This window comes from Cyprinus carpio, chromosome A12 (assembly GCF_018340385.1).
Source record: "Cyprinus carpio isolate SPL01 chromosome A12, ASM1834038v1, whole genome shotgun sequence".
In the NCBI taxonomy this organism is placed as follows: domain Eukaryota; kingdom Metazoa; phylum Chordata; class Actinopteri; order Cypriniformes; family Cyprinidae; genus Cyprinus; species Cyprinus carpio.
Window position 1 is genome coordinate 18,539,490 of NC_056583.1, and position 22,160 is coordinate 18,561,649.

The window sequence follows — 22,160 nt, forward strand, 5'->3', positions numbered from 1 at the left end:
TTAAATAAATTTAGGATTAAGTTCAGAGAACTTTCACTTCAAAAGCGCCACTAGGTCACAAGCCCAGTGGGATCCAGCCAATAATAGGTGACTTATATTTTTACATCTGCTTGTATGAATCTCAAACAGCCAAATATTTTTTGGTCCTTGCTGAATACAATTTCCTCACTAATTTATGACGAGTACACACACACACACACACACATCACATATGGATGATTTGTAATCAATTTCGAACAGCAATGCAACATGAGACCATGGCTTGCTGGCTTTACTCTTTCATGGAGAAAAAAAAAGCATGATTGCTTTAAAGTCTTCATCTTAAATGTTTCAGAGGACCCTTTTGAAACCCTCACCCCCCTTGTCCCCCTATCCTCTCATCCCTCCTCAAAAAACTAGTTTGAAGGAACAGAGGCTCTGTGCAGCTTTCATATTCTCTCCATGGTAAACACGAGCCCCCTTTGGGGAGGGGAGTCCTGAGGAGGTTTGGAGTTTAATGGTGTGTGTGCGGTCAACGTTGTTGTGTTTGAGTTTGGCACAAAACTCTCAATAGATAAGGCTGACAACAATTGCGTGGATGAGATAACATTAAGCATGATTAAAAGAGATATCTGTGATGATGAATCCATTAGGACATCACTGTCATTTCCCAGCGTTCTCTGCGGGTGCCTGTCTCTAACTCTATGCGGACTAGCCTCTGGTTCTCTTCAGCACTGTGGGCTGTCTATAGGAGGCCTTCCACTGACTGTGTGACTGGTCTTTTTGGTGGGGAACAGCTGAGGCCTATTTCTATCTGCTCCCACAAAAGCCCTGGGTAATTTAGTGTGGATTGCCAGAAGTCTGAGCTCACAGAAGTGACAACCTACTGGCAAACGTTATTTCTCCACCTTCAAGGGGTACAATAGAAAAGAGACAGAAAAAAAATTAGCTATGGTGATAGAATCTGCTTCAGCAATCCTCCCCATGGCGAATTCCTCTAAAATCCTCCCGTGAGCCAGAGGAGGATCAGAACACAACCTTATGGTGCTAAACAAAAAACATTTGTGCGTTCAACGAATGCATCACGGGACAAATGGCTTTATTTGTGGCACACGATTCGGTGTGAGAGTAATAATCTTTTCCCCCACCCAAACACTAACAAATCAGTTAAAAAGAAGAAGAAAAACCCTAACCAACTGTTTAAAAAAAAAATGTCAAAATAGTCCACCACAGACCTTAGGAAACTTGTCCTCGTCTGCCATCTAAGTGGGAAAGCGTCATCACTGGTGTCAGAGATTCAGGGAAATTTTTTGTAACTTTATGTGAGCGTTTCCTTCTCCAAATCATATCCAACATACAGTATAAATAATTCAAACTGAATCTTTTAATGGCAACAATAAATGGTCCCTTTTTATACAATTATGGCTGTTAAACCCAAAACCTTAATCATCAAGCATTACCACAAGTAGACTGTATAAAATACTAACAGGATCTCATAAAACCAGAATATAGATATTGAATTCTAGTGTGTGTATAATACTTAATTAATTACTCTGTCACATATATACAATATACAAAATTATGCTATATATAGTATAATATATATAATATATATATATATATATATATCATATATATTTGTGTGTGTGGTGTGTGTGGTGAAAAATAGTAGAAGCGAGAGGAGAGCGAGAGCGAGCAGATTTTACGGGCATGTGTTTACGTGTCAGCGGCGATCATGTGTCACACTTACGGCAAGAAAGCGATCCATGTGGAGGTCGATATACGGAATCGCTCGGTCATGAGAACTGAAAACTGTCTAATTATCAAACATCAAACACTTGACAACTCAGCGCAGTGAGCAGTCTGGTGGTAAGAGTTATTAACAGACTGTATACAACGGGCGTACATGGACGTGTCGATACAAAAGCGAATCGGGGTTTAATTGGTGGGGTCGGGTTCAAGGCCGCCATCATTTTGACGCAGGGCCGCGAGTAGGGTAAAGGTGTCTGGTCCATCGAAGAGCGGTTTGTCTCTGTATTCATCTCTGAAGACACTGAGAATCCCAATAGACCAGAAACACGCAAGCGCAGAGTTGCCAGGCTACAGTAGTAGTTCAAAGGTGATGCGACAGTAGGGGGGGCGAGTAACGGGAGACCTATGTTCGGTGGATGAACCCCTGATTTGCTAGGAAAGTGAGAACTTGGATGGGACCCAGTGATTACCATGTAATGCAAGACAAGCAGTGAAGAAGAGAGGGAGACTCAATTAGGGAGGTAGGATCCAAGAAAGGGAGGTGAACAGGTGCAGTGAAGACCGAAGGACAATCAAAATAGATGATAAAAAAGGGCTTATATCATGAGCTTAGTTAATGACGCGGTGGAGCGTCCTCATTTTATGATAACGATATAAGAACAAGCGTTATCGTCTCTATTTAGAACTCCATTTTCAGTGACTGGTATGAGCCCTCTCGTCACGACCTTAAAACATGAAACCCCTCAATGTTGAACCCTCGTTGTACCTTGTACAGGTGAGTTTCTGTAAGTCCTCTAGTTTAATTTCAGACCTATTTACAAATCGGTTTGCCGTGTCAAGCGAATGATCCAGAACAAATTTAGCGAGGCCTAATGGACTGACATAAGGGGTAAATCTGTCCACAATGAGAACTTGCTCATATAAGCTAAATTAATGGCAAAAAAAAATAAATAAATGGTAAACTTAATTATGAAACCCCCAACAATTAATTAAACAGAAAAGGGGGCAATTGTAACACAACACACCACAACAGCAAAATCAGAACATTGTTTTGGCCCACCAAACTGTAATAAGATCACTTGCAATAATTTTTATAATAACTGACCTTTTTTTTTTTTGTAAAAGCTCATTTTCCTGAGAATATAATTGTAACTTTTTATAAAATCTGCCTTTATTAGTGTCCGTCCATGCCCTAATATATGATGCTACGTGATTTATATTGTTGTTGTTAACAAAAATATAGATAATACTATTTTTTATGATATTGAGATAAAATAAACTACATCACAAAAACCCTTGTAGCAACCCTTTACATTTTAATAATTAGGACACAGATGAGTTTTATCTTGCCACCCGGGGCAAATAAAAAAACCGTGGTCGCTTTGAGCTGGCCTTCTTGTCACCATCGGAGGGATGTCTGTATAAACATGGTGGCATGTGGTCTCTTGCAGTCTTTTTGATCAGTCCCTTTTCTTTAATTCATCAACGCCGTTTTTAACGTTGTTTTTTTGTTTTTAAAAGGCACTGCTTTTGGTACACGTAATGGGTCTCCGTAATGGGCCTGGACAGAACCTAATAGGCATGCCGATGGTCAAAACCCCAGAACGTACAGGACTTGTCTGCTCCTTTGTAAGAACTTTGATTAGCAAATGATTTAAGTTTACACCCGAATCGAAAATTCAGTTAGGACTTTTCTAATATCAGTTTCACTGGTATAGATGTTGATGTGGTGTGATCAGCTTATGTTCTGAACAAGATTTGACAACAAATCCCCATAATTTGCAGCACCTAAAAATATTCATCTGAAATCACTTGACTGTTGCACTAGTGTGGTTGTTATGTTAGTGGTCACATTTTAGTGTTTCCATAAAAAAAAAAAAAAATTGGTGCATCAATATGGTATTTTTAAGTTTAAATTGGACTAACAACTGTGTTTATCAATCAAATTCTTTATACATATACCCATCAATCTCTATGTAATATACTACCTTTGTTTATGTTCTGTCAGAATACTTTGAACATGGTCACAAAGACATGGTGCACTCATGGGCGAACATACACTAGGATCTGTGGGTAGAAACAGCATTGAATTCAAAACAGCTTGTGTAAACGATCAATATCACCATCTCTCTGTGTAAGTTACGCTTGAAGAGACTCGTGCAGAACATAAAACTGTTGGATAACTCTGTACTGCTTTCGCAACAGCCTCGTTTTGTATAGTGATGTTTGGGTGTGGCCTTCTAGAAGGCCATTGGCCGCGAGAGATGATCTCATAACAACAGTAAGCAGCAGGAACGTTTAACAGGGCTAGCTTTATTTTAAATCCACCACAGTGAGGAAAGTGACATTGGACTTAAGGTCTTAACAAGTATCAGTTGCTATCTACTGTTATTTAATCTAATCAGATTGTAGCTATTACTTATTGAATTTATTTTATATGAATATCATATTATTTTGTTTCAGCTTCGACTCAAAGTGAGCTGCGCAGACGGACGTCCTCATTGTTTAGTGTAGCACATGTCAGGGCTGTTATTCTCTTTACAACAACTGGGAATCACCTGAAGGGACATCTCTGCCATTCACATTACTGAGGATGACTGACGAGCGCAAAAAACCATGGACTATATTTATGACCTCTGATCCATGTTTCTTTTTATGACCGCCATTTATGGAAAGTGCATCATCATTTCTTTTCTTTATAAACACCACAATGGACCAATCACAAACAACGTAGCACAGACCTTCTTCAGAGTTCACATTAAATTTATATTTAAATGGACAGAGCCAGAACTGCCTCCCGGTGTGTTGGACTGGTAACATCTCAGTCCTTTCCTGTACAAATGTCTTATGTGTTGTGTGTATAGTTACAGGAACGACCTTTATCCTTTAAATCATGAGGTTATTGATATCAGTTCCTCGTTTTGGAATTGAATGAATTTATGTCACTGCTGACTAACTAACCAAAAACCATCCATAATAAAAGTACAAGTTATCCGACTGTTTGTCTACGTACCTCTCATTCATGTGGCTTTTTTGTGTAGGGATTTAAAAATAACGAGCGTTGTGTAAATACAACAATTTGTGTTTTGCCGGAGCATGAATGGTACAGTCTTTCGTACTGGGACAGTCTCGATGATTAAGCACTCCAACATCCGTGCATTCACAGTAGTCTCTGAATAAAATGTATAAACAACTTTAAAACTAGAAGTAATAAATTAACCATGTTCAGATTTCCAAGACATTTAAAAAAGTTTGCAAAGTAAAGTTTTTTATGCATATTTATTATTGTAACAATCAACCTTGATATATTCAACAGTCAATGAGTACAGATAAACATGATAATTATAAATATTCCAGAAAGAATGTCCATGGCCAACATGTTATGATAATGATAATTCCTTAGAGTCGGCTAAAAGAACTGTAAAAGATAAAAGATAAATGTTCCATCCTGGTGTTGAAATTACCCTGCACTGTTCGAGATGAAAACGGACTGGCACAGTTAGACTGTTATCTTAATGGAGAAAGGTTTGACTAGGTGACCAATTTCCTATCATGAACTTGACCGACTTAGCCATTAAAGCACTACCCTAACATGGTAGCTGGTCTTTGTTTGAAAGTGAAGTGATGGGGCTGTACAGCCTACAGCTCCCAGACACCACAAGACCACAAATGGAGTGCGTATTGTTTCAGGTGCCCAGACTCAGAACTTGGACTTGGCCACTATAATATGTTGCTGTGGATGCTATCTTCCTTTGCCTACAAATGTGTGCAAAGAATCGTTTGCGGTGTGAAAATGATTTGCAAGAAGAAGTCCCTGATGGCGTGTGGCCTCTATCTATGGGATGTAGGCTGTAGTCGTGGTGTGATTGAAGACAACAATGGAGCTTGTTCTCCTACTGTGTCGGATCCGATAGGACCAAAGCTCACAATGGCCGTAGACCTCCCAGCGGTCACGTCCCACCTGGCACAGCAGAGGGACCACCAGAGTCACCCTATAGGAAGAAAAAGAGCTAAAGACATGGGGGCACTTTGATGAAGTTTTGCCTGAAAACTGTTTTCCCCCTCACCTGCACATGCGGCTGGGGTCCCCTCTGTATCTCAGTAACCCGGCTGCACAAATCATGGAGTCGGCTCCATGGTCAGAGGCCCCAGAACTTCTTCTGTCGACAGAGTCTTATAGTTCAATGATTGGGAGCTGAGCTTGGTTCAGCGAGCCTCAGCAAGTGACACACATTTTCTTTCCCACCTCAACGATTTACAGAGGTGAAGAAGAGATGTAAAAGTCCATATTCGGGATAAGTGGATCCCCTAATCCCGTTGGGGTGTAAATTCAATGAAATCACAAAATGTTTAACTACTATTTGCGTTTTTCGCCTCAGCGGGACGTAAAATCTAGGTTCCATTGTAAAAAAACTAAAACAGTGGGGTACCCGAACAGGGGGTACGAGTTACTATTATGCTCTTGTACAGAATTTTATCTATAAGCTGATTTCATAAATAATCCAGCCATCATATTTCAAGATCCAACTCTTTCACAAAAGGTTCTAATTTTAAAACATGAAGGTCAAAGGCGTATATGCAGTCAGAAGTTTTTACCTCTTGTGTCTCCCCAGCAGACACACCCAACAGTAGTGCCCTGGTTTTAAGGTTGATCACTGCTTGCGCGGCAGGCAGGCATAGTGGATGAAGTTACTGGACTGAATGTGTTGTGGCAGCTTTAACCAAAATGCAAACTATGTCCATAGTCCAGCTCACTGTGGGCTGGCTAACGGAAGTGTGCTCATGCCTCTAGATCCTCCTTCACTAGGAAATACGCTCAGCGGACTCTGCTCTTTTCAGTTGATGCTTTACCCAAAAAACAATACGCCAGCGATTAGCATCCTCTGCTTTTCCCCGGGCAGTGAAGGAGGCACAAAAATAGGAACCTTAACATACATTGTGATCAGGATCTGATTAGGACCTACGGCACAGCCGTCGTCAGGAGGAACAACCAGGAACGTTGTCCTGCATAAATTCAGAGCAAGTTCTGCCTCTACTGCACTGAGAAATGGAATGATTTGCCTTACTATATGAGCAGGCAGTAAGAACCACAGTTCTTATGGATCAGAAGCTCCTCCACACACATGAAACATATATTTACTGCCTCTAGGCCGAACCTATGACTAAAAATAGATACAGGCTTAAGTGACTTCTTCTTTGTTAGTACCTGAGTAATTGCTGTGTCATTTCAAGTGGAATTTACCTGCAGTGAGGACCTGCCACCGGCCAGGAGGGGGGGTCTTGCATCATGGCCTGACACGATACGCTCCACAGTGTTCGGTTATGAAATGAGCCCACAGTCCTTTGCGACTACCAGTTCTAAGGACAGAACAACACTTACGTCAATGTCAGTTAAAAAAAAATCCCATGAAGACAAGCAAACAACCCACAGGGTTTGGTGTGAGGAAGCCAAAATGAAAGGTGTTGTACCAGAGGAGGAAAGAAGGAAAGGAAATCCATATTTGGATCTTTGAGAAGGACATAGAAATAAGTGTAAATTCAGTTTTTTTCAACACGTATGTAATGCACTTGGCAAAGATGGTCAATGGTCAGCTTTCATTTAGTTTTCTCAACGGAGGTGGAGGACTTTGTGCTGTTGAAGGCAACTAGGGTTGACCTGCATGAGAGGAGGTGAGAGGCTCTGTCTCAACGCCAGAAACATAGCAGCATTAAACAGCACGACAAAACCTAGGCCTTCTTACTGCCATGATCTACAATATAAAATGTGTTGTGCATGGGAGAATACCCATTATGAATATATCATGCTGAAAAGGAGCAAAAAAATAACCCATCCCATTTGTTAGCACTCCACACCCCTGTCCATTGTGAAAGACAAAAATTAAGCACTTTGACAATAACCCTACCAGATCCTGGAGTGTTCTGGTAGGTTTATGCGTAGAGGGCAAGGGTTTTCGGAACAAGCGGCCCCATGGGATCCTGGAGAGTCCCATCAGCCTTTCAGCTACAGCCCCGTCCCTACCACTGTGCAAAACAGTGCCCAGAATAGATTGCCAATAACCTCCTTATAGTCACGCCATGCTAATAGCTGTTTGGACGAGGAGAGGTGCTGACCTTCACGTGACCTTCTGTTGCTTTCCAAAACCTTGCAGAACACAAGTTATCCCTTGGAAAACCCTGATAAATAATTAACAGGATCATGACTGATCTGTGTCGTTTGTATATTCATTTCATTAAAGATTAGCCGAACCTGTTTTTTAGTAAGCACTCATTAAGCGGACCTTCACAGTCCCACTCTCATTACAGCAGCACATCCCCTTGGAGCAAAAACGTGACGTAGATAAGACCAAGCCTGATACAAGGTTCAGACAATGGTGATTGAATGAATCATAAAGAATCTTGATACCTTGACAGTTGATACGGCGAAGTGTAAATTGTTATTGACTACTAGCAACATATAAAGCACACCACTACACACCAAACAATTCATTTTGCATAACAGGTAGGTTTTACAGTTAAACGGTGGCTTACTCAGAGGCTTTAGCGGTAAACTTCTTGAGTACGCAGAGTAGGAAAGGTTTTGTAATTTATAGTTTGTGGTGTATTGATAGTAGTGTGAATGTGTTTCTCATGTTACCAGCAGAGGCACTAAGAAACAGAATACTAAGAATGCGACCGTGTGAAACCTACTAAAGTTTTTTCGTTCTGGTGGAGCAGATTTTAAGAGAGGAAGATGCTGAGTCGGGTGATTGTCGTTAATTTATTATAGGCATTATCGACTATATTCGTTAGACCTGAAGACATGAATGGAGTTTTTTATTAATGTTAGTTTATGATGTGGTCCATGCTCACCAATCTGAGTGCTGCTGTATGTATACTCCAAACTGAAATTCGTTACAGCAAGGAAAACAACCAACGGAAGGGAGGCACCTGCTCAGGGTAAGTCAATACCAGGGTATGTGCCTGCTCAATCCAAATTGGTCAAAATTACATTGAAAGTAGCCATGAAAATCTTCCAGGGCAATCTACTGGAACACAGTTCACCAAGCTCGGATTATAGCAGGAATTTTCGTGACATGTTCTTCCTGTCCCTTCGACTCAACCTGCCAAGTGAGCCATTGAGAAATCCCCTTGTCCTTAGGGCAAATTATTACGTAACATAAACAACACTTACTGTACTGTTTTGTAAAATAACAGTTAGCGAACATGTTTACCACGTTGCTTTATTTATGCTACATACATTTCAAGACATTCGTATTCTCAATATTATTTGAGACAGCATAAGTGTAGTTTTTTTTTCTGTAGAAAGCCTACATAAAGCTTGTTTTATCATCGATAACGGTAAGGTGTTGATCCAGTAATATCTATATTATTTTAAAATCACATGCTGCTGTGGTCCAAAAAAGATGTTCAGATAGCTTTGGCAATAGAACAACAAAAGCAGTTTGCGCAGTGCACGGTATACTGTGTGATGTCCCGTTGGTCAGATTGATTCTGTAGCTATTACAACCTTTTCTATTATCCTACAATAATGTGTCACTGCTATTTTTAAACTGAATTGGGGATAATCTAAACATTCATTGACCCGAGATTGCTTGCTAAATACAAATCCCTACACTTCCCTAACAAAAACCATGACTGATTCTGTATAAAATCTAGTCATGATATAGCACATGTGATCATGATATACATAAAAAAAACTCTACACTGGAATTGTCATATGAACCATTTTAACTTTAATATTTTCAACATTTATAATGAACAAAACTATAAGCATTAATTAAATTATATAACAAAAACAGATTTATGAATATGTAACATGTCGATGGCTGAAAAGGGCCTATAGTTTATCTTTGTCCTCACTCTGTTTCTGAACAGAATGCAACCACAAAATATTCTTCATTATTAACATTGTGGGTGCAGTGTAAATAGTGGAGAGATTTTTTAAGGTCAGATTTTTGGCACCAGAATCAAACGCAGTGTACATGTTTTACTTTTTGAATTGATTGAGATTGTCCCTTAGCACAGAAACCAGGCACTGGGGCTCTTAGTTTTAGCTCAAGATCAGTACTATATAAGTGGCAGGAAACATTGACCTTGAGTCTATATTTTTTGCTAATCATCAGTAGGTCTGATAAAGAACCGAGCTTACACACCCACAGACCTCATGAGCATTCATATTTTTAGCTCTGTGGGTTGATTTTGTGCCTTGAGCCCACTCTAATCGGGCCACCAGGCAAAACCAGCACTGGACCAATCACCATTTGCATCAAGATCAGTGAATTCCAGTAACAACATACAGTAGATGGTTGTAAGTTGACAGTTGTTTGTAAATTATGTTTCTATAGCCATAGAATCTGGCAAGAAATAACTGACAAAAAATAAAAAAAATAAGATGAATTATACTGCCATGTAGTGCTGACTACAAAGTTTTTAACACCATGAATTTGTGAGAACAGAAAACAAAGAAATCTAAATCCACCATGATTTGAGGGCTATCACATAGACTGACCAGAACTAGACTTAAGATTGCTCCAGGGAGCCCTCAGGGTTTCCAAGAGTTCCAATAATTTTAATGTATCCCTAGCTAATGTTCAGTAATCTGTTGTTTGCTTGACAAAATCCAACTAGTACAACCAGACATTTTTAGCCTATAATTAGCAAAAAGATACTCAGGGGTTACCAAAATCATCATTTTGGTATTTCGAGCCAAAAGGGGCATCTAAAAGATAAATTGGAGGTCAAGACAGGGACAAGGCCATGTGTGATAGTAGGTATATAAACACACCATTAGAAGTAAACTTTGAATGGCAGCTCTATGCAACGCTAGCTAGCAATGTAACTCTAAACATCACTGGTCTACTAATCCAATAGTGGAGCTTTAATAGCCTCAACTAAACAGACAAGGCTTTGGAATATTTGAGAGATATTATTAAAGGACCATTGCTTTAGCGAAACTAAGCATATATGCCATGGGCTATTTTCAAGCCATTTACACCTTCCAGCAAAACCTCGATACCTTTCTGTTTTACCTTTTCTAGGCATCCACATACTGAAAAGACAAGCTCCGCCCCTTTACTGATCACTTCAGTCTCCCACATTACTGGCATTAGAGCAACACGCTGAACTGCGCGCAGTGTTCTTATAATGCCTTCGCTCTTCTTCCGTTGCCTGGGCTGCAGTGCCAGGCTGCATGACATTGTCCGTGGAGTCTTCCTTTTGAGCAGTCACAGCTGCAGCTGCAGCAGCTGCAGTCTCTTTGATCTGAAGTTCCAGGTGCTTTTGGATTGCTAGGCCAAGCTCTTCAGGGTCCACAGCTGCACCATACACCTCCAAGGTCATACACTCAGCATCCCCCCATTCCACCTCCTTCACAGGGGTCTTATGACACATGCGTTCTTCGATTAAAGGTGTGTCCAAGGTAGGATCCACTCTCAAACTAATTTCAGGTAATAAGTGAGAAAAGAGGGGAAAAGTGGGGAAGGGGAATCAGGACGCAGTCGGTACACCAACATCTCTGAGCTCATGGTCAGATGTCATAGTAGTGCATCTTTGACTGTCCTGTTAAAGCCAGTCCCTGGACTGTTCTGTCTAGTCTAAGGCAGGAAGAGTTCTGCCCTCTTAACTCGGATCCACAGCAAGGCCTGTACTCCGGCTGTCAAGTCTGGTCTCACTGATTGAGGACACACAAGTGGTGGAAAAAACCAAGCAAGCCTGAATGGAGCAGTGATCTTTGGGGGGTCCACTGCACCCCAAGGCTTCCTGCACAAGGTGGCCGTGATATCAAATGTCCAGGGATGGAAAAACACTGCAAGTATTCCTCAAACAGGCAGGTGCTTATCATGTGTCCCAGAAAAGGTATGGCAATGCAGTTAAATGATGGCTTTTTGGCTGCAGTGCTCTGAGCATGGTCTTCTGTACACTCTCTCCCTGTGGTTAAGTGAAGTTGTTGCTAAGACACGAAGAGAACTCATTCTACAAGGGCATTCTGCAACAGCTGCATCCTGGTCAGGTTCTCTGCAGGGTCCGCAAACATCGACAACATCCCTCTCTGCACACCAGACCCTTCATCCTTAAAATCCCTATTTGTGGATGGTGAGTGTGGACCACTATGGACCTGATTTTGCCCCAGGAGTGGATCTTGCACTGGAGTCCTTCTGGGTGAGTCCTCCATGAAGCTCCAGGATCTTGCAGTTCCTCCGTGCCAGATTACAGGTCTCAGGTGTACTGTTGCCAACTGCACATGCTCCCCTGTTCATGGTCACAGCCGTTCACAGGGACTCCGTCGATGGTCCACCCAGACGATAGGCCTTTGAGTACATGCTGCACTGCTTACGCTCTTACGCCAGTTCTGACGTACCATGCCAGCTCCGTTCGTTGAGGAGGGTCCACACTCACCCATTTCTGTTGAGCTTTGGATAAAGAAAATTAATTGGCAGCTCATGGTCCTCCACTGGTTTCAGTGGTCCACAGATCCAAGACTGATGCTTGGCAGGTAGATCTCAGAGTAGGTCGTTGTCCTTCCTCCATATTGAAATATCTACTGGTAAAAGAAGGGACATACACTTATAAACTTATTATAATAGTATTTAATTCATATTTAAAACTTAATTATTCACACAATATATTTTAAACAATTATGAGTTTCTTAAGATAAAAAGGCACACCAATTCTTAGTTGTCTACTATGCAATCCATTAAAATTGATGAATCTAAAGACCCTTAAATCTTTACTTTTTACAATAGATAAAGCTGAGATTTCTATTGTCCTTATTGCACCCTAGATTAAAGTGAATAGGACAGGGAGATCCCCCCTAGATATCTCTCCCTTGACTGATTGACCAGATTACAGACGGATAAGCCCAACTTCAGTCTTAAGATCATTAGCTACAACATGGGTATGCCAGCTCCTCTCAGAAGGACATTAATCCACATGGTGCTCCAGCACAGGTGGCTGATTCCACTCCACATGGTCCCACAAGGACTGTAGGTTTAAATTTACGAATTGTGTCATACTTTAAGGTGACAATCATGACTGTAAGAGTGTTTTTCTCATTTTTAGGAACTCTCGAGAGCAATGAGTAAATGTGTGTCAGGCCTGTTCATGTTTACATCACACTTCAGCCACTCCAGCAGATTTTTTTGGGAGACACTTTTGGGTCTGTCACTCCCTACTGTCAACACACACATACTACTGACTCCAAACTACAGCACACTCACACTCTGATCTGTACAGTTATTCAAGGTACACTTCAAGTAGTAGATACTTGCCATCAATGTGCCTTTTTAATGTAAATTTCAGTGGACTAAGTGAAGCAATATTACCTGTGAAGCAACCAGAGGTTAAGTGCCTCAAAGACACTGGCATTTCAGAACTGACAGGAGTAAACCTTACAACCTTGCAAACTTTGTGTTATCTTCTTGAATTCTTAATCATTAGGCCATCACCAACTTGTTTATGTCCCTGTGACTACTTGCTGAATCATACCTTATAAATAATATAAACTTCCAAGGCTGCCTACACAGAATCTGCATATGCAGAACTCTGAAGAAATCAAAGCAGATTTCTGCAGAATTGGAACACGCAACATTCACAAAGTTCTACAAATCTCTGATCCCTTGTGTGTTTGTTGTAGTGTTGTAGTGAATTTGACTATGATTTCATCTACCTAAGTGTATAATAGACTTTTGCACTGTCTATAATTGTTATAATGTTCTCAAGAAAAGGTGTTTGGTTCCATGGGAATAGCAAATCGAAATCCCATGGGTGTCAAAGCCAGTGTTCACCATCCATCACATAGACTGCAAAAAAATCTGCAAAGAATATATTATCATAAAATTATAAAACATTTATAATAGGCCTGCATAAGCACTTTTTTGAAGTTTTACAGTTATTACAGTTACAGTTATGTTACAGTTACAACTGTTTTACAGTTATTTAACAGTATTTAATACTGAGAAGCACATCATTTTGTGAGTGTTTCAAAATAATAATAATATAAAAGCAGACCAAATCTCGAAAATAACCCGTACAAATGACTGAAACTCTAGCAGAATGGGAGATGTTATCTCTCCACAGGTATCATGGGAAAACATGATACTTATCTTCCAATTGCATCTAAAAATAACAGATAATGTGTTCACTGTAGACCTCCTCTTCCACCTCAACCAATAGTCTCACTACATTATTGTAGACAACCATACACCTGTACTACCGCCAGACTGTGACTCACACACACACACACACACACACACACACACACACACGTAAATATAAACACTCCAGTGAAACTCTTATCCCCTACAAGAAAATCAAACAAGAAAAATCTTACCTTTTGGTTTTACTAGCAAACATACATGGTACTGTAAAGGCCTTGTGTCACCCTTTGTCTTTCCTTCCTTGTCATCTTCACTTCTGTTTTTTTTTTAAAGCCTCATTTGACCATTTCCTTTCACACTGAGCAGCACTTGCTTTATGAAGACACAGCTGTGGTTTCCCTCATGGCCACAGGTAAGTCAACAACCTCCCTCCCTCCACGCACACACATGCACACATACATACCTCCCACTTCCGTCTCTCGTCTCCTTCCCCTCTGCCCAGACGGCTCCCGCCTCCTTCACTTCTCTCCTCTCCTCCACTCTTGCTCTCTCGCTCAGCTCTAAGTGAACACAGGACAGACAGAGTAGGTGTATTGCCGGATTATCAGTCGTTGTCATCTGATTACACACCACACGCTCCCTCTCTGAGAGGAAATCCACTGTGGAGTGGGGAGGAGGTGCAAAGACACACAGACAGAAATGGTGGGAAGGCAAGGAGTGCTATATGCGCAATGGAGGGAGCACCATTGTGTGAAAGTGTGTGTATGGGGTGAAGGTAGAGGAAGTAGGGAAGAACAGGTAGATAATATTGATATGTCACAAAAAGAAATCGGATAATCATCCAAATCAATACAATAAATACTCTGTTTATATTTCTTACACACACATGTTAATTCTCACACACTCGTAGCTACTGCCGCTTACTCATCCATTCTCTCTCTTCCTGTTGCTATAGAAACAGCCATGCTCAATGGTACCCAATGCATTTTCATCATGTATTTTTTTAAGTTGTCATGGGAACAATGAAAACAGTCTCTTTGAAAGAAGGGCTTGTTGTGCCGGGAAACCACTATGATATATGTCTGTGACTCATTTTTCTGATTCACCTGTCCATATGGCATTGTAAACTCACAGGTTCCATAATAATTCAGGTTCAGAGGTTAAGCAAAGGCAAAATCCTGATATGCTGTTTTGTGCCTAAACATGCTACATTGTTAACATTTTTAATTGACCTTGAACAAACCTGATTTTTTTCCCCCGTGTACGCACACATTTAGAACCTGATGCTGTAAACAACATTTTGTTGGCATAATACCAAAACCTGTATGACTCTCTCGCAAAATATGAACATTCTTCATTGCATGGTTTGTTTGCAAAATGCAGTTTACTAATTCCATTTTATAACTACATACTGAATCCATTTTATAAATAAATACATTAATATTTTAGTTGACAAAATCTTAAACTGGACAGGGTTCCCAGCGTGCATTGCATTAAGGTGCTAACATGCACTGTTGCTAGCTAGCTCTTGTCAGACAAGAGCCAACATTAGTTACTTTGACACATCAAATTTTATTGAACTTTACTCAGTTTACTTAGGTATCTGCTACAGTATCTGAGGATGAGTTTACAGTAAGTAACCAGTGTTCTTATTGCAATCAAATGTCTAGAAAAACTTAATGCAAGTTAAGCACATTTAGAGGTATTGTGGGAACAGCAGACGTGTTGCCTGATTACAGCCTTGATAAACTTCCCCTGTTCTCAAAGAGTTATTCATTAACGCTTAGTTAATGCAAACTAGGCTACTGCGGACAACATAACATTCAAGTTATTAAACCACAGTCTATGAGCCCTGTGGTGGCTGATTCACTGAGATCAAATCATATTACAGAGGTAACATCCATTGTTAAATTAAACATTTCAGATTAGCTTTCAGCAATTACCACTTTTATTTAGAAGTCCTTTTAGCTTGCTAATTACCTGTTAATAGTAACAGTTTGCTCACTGGACTGAATAAAGGTTTTGTGCTTGTTTGGAAATAAATACTGCAACTGGCAGAGCTCATATCGCTCACTTGCTTGAGCCAGTTTACGGTGTTGATTAACTAACCTGGGAAGCCTCAGGGGGTCTGTAGTACCCCACTGTAGGGTGACTGGGTTGTCAGAAGACACTGCTTACTCCCAATGAGACATCAGGAAGAGCGCCCATGAGACAGCCTCTGGGCAAAATGAGAAACTGGTGATTTGTGATTCACACTGACTCTACTGGAGAGAAAGAGAGACTTTATTCAGTTAGGAGTTAGGCTGTGGCCATCCATGGCTGGTGAGTAGAGGATTATCAGAAGCTGTTGTACAAACTATACTTGAGAACTGTTTTACATATTATTATGTGATAGTGGATCTTTAAGACAAACAGACGACATTGTTTGTTTTACCATGCTGCAAATATTTGATCATCTAATGCTATTTAAAATAAGTTGTGCCAGACACATTATTATGTTCTATGTGTGTTAGTTGCACCAAAGCTTTCTTTATCAGACATGAGGGTCCAGTGCTGTCATAGCGACATGTATTTCTGTGCGTGCTAATGTGGTATGCTATTAGACTGCTGAGCAGTTGGGTGACCCCTGTACACTAATAATCTTCATGTGCAATTGAACAATTATTGACCAGTGAGGCAAAGTGCCCTTAGAATGCACAATTATGAGAGAATGCTAATAAAGACGCTTAAATGCATACACGTTTTCCCTTTAGCTTACAGTTACCATCTGAGAAACATTGTGCATGTCAAAAGCTTATTTAAAAGGACAGTTCACCCAAAAAATACGATTCTGTCATCATTTGAGCACAAACTAATTTAAATATATTTTAAATAGATATTTGAAGGAATGGATCTGTCCTATGATGAAAGTCAGTGGGGTCCAAAACAACATCAGAGTCCACTGACCACTGTATGGACAAAACATTTTAAAGACATGTCAAAATATCATCTGTTATGTTTCACAGAAGAAGGAAATTCATACCGATTTGGAATGACATGGGCGTGAGTATCTCATATTAAAACATGGATCTGTATATTAATTAAATGTAAAAGCAAACAAGCTTAACATTACAGAATTATTTTCAATGTTTTTTTTTTTTCAGATGTGTTATAGTGTGTGTGTGTGTATAGTATGTTAAAATTACATTTTTTTTTTCATAAAATCAGAAAAACTGCACACACATATATGTGCTGTATATGTGAGGGTGTAGCTTTTCTGATACACACATGCACATTATTTTCATAAAATAATACGATAATGTTAAGCTTGTTTGCATTCATTTAATAAGTGTACAAATCCTTGTTTAAATTGCCTAAGCACAGCAAGTCTTAAAGAATATTATTATATAATATTTAGTATATTATTATATAATATATAATTTTGAAGAGTTTATGTAAGTTTCACTTTTAATTTCTGAACTATGAGCTGTATTAAATTAACTACAATACCTGATAAAAATCTCTTTCACACTCACACTATACCCCCACATGGCTGCAGTAAATCACCCAAAAAAATAAGTAAAGGAGAAAACAGGTTGTTGCTCTAGAAATGTTGTGTTTCTTGAGCAGCAAAAACACAATGCGCTCCACCTCTTACATGCAGGTCTCCACTAAAGTCTGTTGACACAAGACACTTGACACATCTATTTAAAAGGCATGAGAGAAAGAGACTGTCCAATGGTGTCACACAGCAGGTTTAGTTAATGCAAAGCCATGTTCTCTGTTGTATGATACACTGAGAGAGGGGAGGGTGACTGGCTGCTGAGTTTGATTTGTGCCTGTGCCATTAGATCCACTTGTAGCGCTGGCTTGTGGACTGTCTGCAGCATTTCTGTTCCTGCTGCTGTTTGGCCTATCAGTGTATCTACTGTGGAGGAAGAGACGAACTCAAGCGCTCTACAGGGGACTGATACCTGCCACCCCCACAATCCCACGATGCACCACTCCAGTGCTTCAGACATCACAGAGCAGCAGCTATGGGTAAAAATAACAGTTGTTGCTTGTCTAGAAATGGCAAATAATACAAGATGTATACAGTATCACTGCAATGTAAGGTGAACCAATTAAATAAATACATTCCATCCAAGCTCTTGGGATTTTTTTTTTAATTTTTGCAGTAATGTAAGGGAGACTGTTACTAGATGTCACAGGGATTATAATAACTTTTTGTGAGCATGAATACATTTTCTCTTGCAGTACAGGTTTTTGTAGCCGATCCTTCATCATCTTCATTTCAACAAACCCCAAAAATCATAAGAGAGATTGGTGCTAGATGTCACTAGCACCAATTTTGGTGCTAGATGTCAATTTTTATATCTATTTATTATATTTATTTATATAATTGTTTATTCATTGATCATATTTATTTGTACATCCCAAGTAAATTTCTATTACTAATTATTATTATTAATTTATATTACTATCTTAAATATTATTATTCTAGCATTATTTATTTATTCATTTATTTATTCTAATACATATATACATTATATGCCGATATAAAAGTTTAATTAAGAAACTAAAAATATACAAACAACAAACAAACAATAAGTAAATATATAGACATAAGTGAATAAATAATACAATGAAAAAGTTATTTATTATAGGCTTATTATAGACTTATTTACTTATTGTGTTTATCTTATCTGCATTAAATGCAGATATAATCATTTATTTGTAAGAAAATGTGAATAAACATAAGTAAATAAATAAAATAAAATCTAACTAAATAAATATAGTAAATAATTAACAATGTGAAATTTGTGACATCTGTAAATAAGCATAATAAGTAAATAAATTATATAAAAAATATATAAAATAAATATAATAAATAAATATTTTTAAATATCACATTTTCTTTATCTGGCATGTCTCTTATGACATTTCCATTGGAATGTGGAATGAAGTGCATCTGCATATTTTTATCTTTGAATTTTCACAGCTCAGGTGATGTTCCATTCTTTGTGCCTCCTCGATTCAAGAGAGCACCCCAACCAAACGAGGAGAAAGAGGAAAGAGAGTATGCTGAGGAATGGGATCTCCATCCGGATCTAAACACCCAGCGAGGCTCTGTAACATTAGGGAGTATGTCAGGAGGACTGGAAGGCATTAGACATTAGAAATGATGATACAAAGAAAGTATAAAGAGAACGTTTTGACTGTTTGGTTCTCATTCTGCTCAATGTGGTTCTCTAGGTTGGTTCCCCCTTGGCAGCATAAGACCAGACTTGTACCAGCTCCCAGAGGAACCCAGTGAATGGGCCCTTCCCGATGGCTCAGCTGTTCGTCTGTGGTTCGCTCTGCGGTACCAGCAGGAGAGAGAGCAGCTGGTGGTGTCTCTGCTGCGTGCCGCTAACCTGCCTGTTCAGTGCCAGGGTAATGGCACACTGGTAAAATTGCAGCTGTTGCCATCCGATGATCGACGACAGCGTCAAGCCAAAGCACGGCGGAAAGGTTGTCATCCACAGTTCAATGACACCTTTGTGTTTCAGGTAGAGAGTCTCTCCTGATAAACATTGGCATTCTAAGTCACTGTATGTGGGTACATTATCAGTCTTCCTCATTATGTGGAAATTCAAGTGCTCTGAACTAATGCTTCATGGCTTGTTTGTGAATTAATATTCAAAAACATTTTATTCGAATTAATGGAGAATCTTCTTGAAATTAGAGAAGACATTAGTTGATGTCTCCATCTACTGGCCATTGGTAGCAGGTTTTCTGTTTCATTCCTCTAAGCACTTAGAGAAATGTTCTGGGTTCAGAACAAGTTTGTGACGAACTGTTTTTTTTTTTAATATATTTTGAAACATGAAATGTTTTTTAATTTCTCTTATTCTCAGGGAGGATGCATTTATCTGTCCAGATACAGTAAAACAGTAATACTGTGAAATATTATTACAATTTAAAATTCATGTTTTCTATTTGAATATATTTTAAAATGTAATTTATTCCTGTGATGGCAAAGCTGAAATTTCAGTAGACATTACTCCAGGGTTCAGTGTCACACGATTCTTCAGAAATCATTCTGATATGCTGATTTGGTGCTCAACAAGGTTATTATAGCTAACTAGAAACTAAAACCAGATATTTTTCATTTATTTTAACTTATAAACTTACATAACCTTACATAATATAATATAATATAATATAATATAATATAATAAATATAATATAATATAATATTATATTATATTATATTATATTATAGTCTATAATATATAATATAATATAATATAATATAATATAATATATAATATAATATAATATAATATAATATAATGTGATATAATATAATGTGATATAATATAATGTGATATAATATAATATAATATAATATAATATAAAAACTAATTTAAACTAATAATAAAAAAACTAATTAAATCTAAGTCAATACTTTCAATACTTCATCAATCAATACTTAATCTTAATATTTTTTTGGGAAACTGATACATTTATTTCAGGATCATTTGATGAAAAGCAAGTTCAAAAGAACAGAATTTGTTTGAAATAGAATTACTTTGACATTATAAATGTCTTTACTGTCAGCTGATCACTTTAATGCATCCTTGCTGAAGTATTAATTTCTTTCCAAAAAAATAAATAAATGACCCCAAACATTTAAATGGTACAGTCAGAATAAGGTCTGTTACCTGATTCCTCTGCCTTCTAACAGGTATCTAATGGTTGCATTGACCAGTGCTCTCTGAAAATGAGCATGTACACTGTGGACCATCAGAAGAAGCACCATCTTGTAGGGCAGGTCATGATCCTCAGACATTCCGAACTAAAGGAGACAGCAGGAAAAGTGCAATGGAGGGATCTGGACAATGAAAGTGATCAAGTATGACACTTTAATATTAAAGGAATAGTTTACTCAGACATGAAAATTAGATCATCATTTACTCACTTTCATGTCTTTCCAACCTGCATGAATTTCTTCTCTGGAACACAAAATAAGAATTTCCACAAAGGAAAGAAAACCATTCAGGTTTGTCATTGAGGGTGAAAATCAATTTTCATTTTAGGGTGAACTATCCCTGTAATCAGATTTTGAGGGAAAGAATGCTGTACTAATTTGTGCTTTTTACTGCTGTTGTAGCCCCTTTCAAAAAATGGTGACATCCAGGTGTCTTTGAACTACAATCAGTCCCTACACCGCCTCACTGTGGTTGTTCTACGAGCGCGAGGGTTGCAGTGTTGCAGTGATTCAGGTGAGAAGCAGTGTACTAAAAAATACTATACAGTGACAAGATGTCCTTGTGCATCTTTAACTTACATGTAAAATGATGGTACAGGTGTGTGCGCCCAGGTCTCTCTGAAGATACATACTCAGGTTGTGAGGAACAAGTGGACCACTGTGGTGAAAGGAAATAATCCATCCTTTAATGAGAGGCTTACCTTCAGACTCCTCCCCATGCAGCTGGACGCAGCCTGTCTGACCCTACAGCTCCAGCAGCCCAGCACAGAGGAACCTGGTAACTGTCAGTCAATCATTTCCAAGGCGACAGGGCACCACTAAAAACATGTATTATTATTAACTAAAACTAAAGCTAATAAGAACTAAAACTGAAATAAAATAAACCTAAATAGTAATATTTAAAAAAAAAAATGCATTCAACAAAATTACTAAAAATTAAAAGTAAAAGTTAATTAAAAATGCTAAAAACACTAATATATTTATAAATAATACTAAACCCTATTATTAGTAATAATAATAATACCATACCCCATATTGATTAATCACAACTGGTTGACTGGCTACAACAAAGAAAAATGTACAACATTTAAGAAATATTTAAAAACAAACAAAGGTTGATGTAAAACGAATAACACATATTTAAGATTATGCACTATTTCAAGGTCACTAATTAAATTGTTACACTGATCATGGTAATTAAACTCACTCAAACTGTTAGACTGATAATATAATATGTAATTAGAAATTCTTTAAACATTCACTAGTGGTCTCAGATATTACAGTTATTTTAAACGCACCATTAAAAAATTTGTTACCTCTGTATCTGTACTCAGTCACTATATTTTGTCTGTACTGGCAGTGTTGTTGGGCATTGTGGTCATTGGGCCGTTCATGTATGCGAGGGGCAGAGAGCTGGAACACTGGAACGACATGGTCAGCAAACCACAGGAGCTGGTCAGGCAGTGGCACCCGCTGGGATCCGCTGACACAGTACAGGAACTTCAGTGAACAACATGCAACAAACTCAATGCCACTTCCCTCCTCTCTTTGAAAACAACGATAGCCTTTTTTCTTGCCTTTAGGGTGTAAGTGTTTCC

At 38.7% G+C, this 22,160-nt stretch overlaps 1 protein-coding gene and 1 pseudogene across 1 annotated transcript; one reads left to right on the forward strand and one right to left on the reverse strand.

Annotated features, from left to right (window-relative positions):
• Window positions 1–5,562: 5,562 nt before the first annotated feature.
• On the reverse strand, window positions 5,563–7,432 carry LOC109099854 (annotated as a pseudogene).
• Window positions 7,433–16,011: 8,579 nt separating this feature from the next.
• On the forward strand, window positions 16,012–22,160 carry syt15 (synaptotagmin XV). The gene is made up of 8 exons (XM_042767961.1): window positions 16,012–16,148; window positions 17,657–17,846; window positions 18,808–18,950; window positions 19,062–19,357; window positions 20,539–20,706; window positions 20,965–21,076; window positions 21,161–21,340; window positions 21,923–22,160. The coding sequence occupies exons 1-8, from the start codon at window positions 16,142–16,144 to the stop codon at window positions 22,069–22,071; spliced, it is 1,245 nt and encodes a 414-aa protein (XP_042623895.1). The 5' UTR covers window positions 16,012–16,141; the 3' UTR covers window positions 22,072–22,160.

Coding starts and splice junctions, on each gene's coding strand:
- syt15 (XM_042767961.1), top strand. Junction 17,847..18,807: donor TCACAGAGCAGCAGCTATGG/GTAAAAATAACA, acceptor GAATTTTCACAG/CTCAGGTGATGTTCCATTCT. Junction 20,707..20,964: donor TGGACAATGAAAGTGATCAA/GTATGACACTTT, acceptor CTGCTGTTGTAG/CCCCTTTCAAAAAATGGTGA.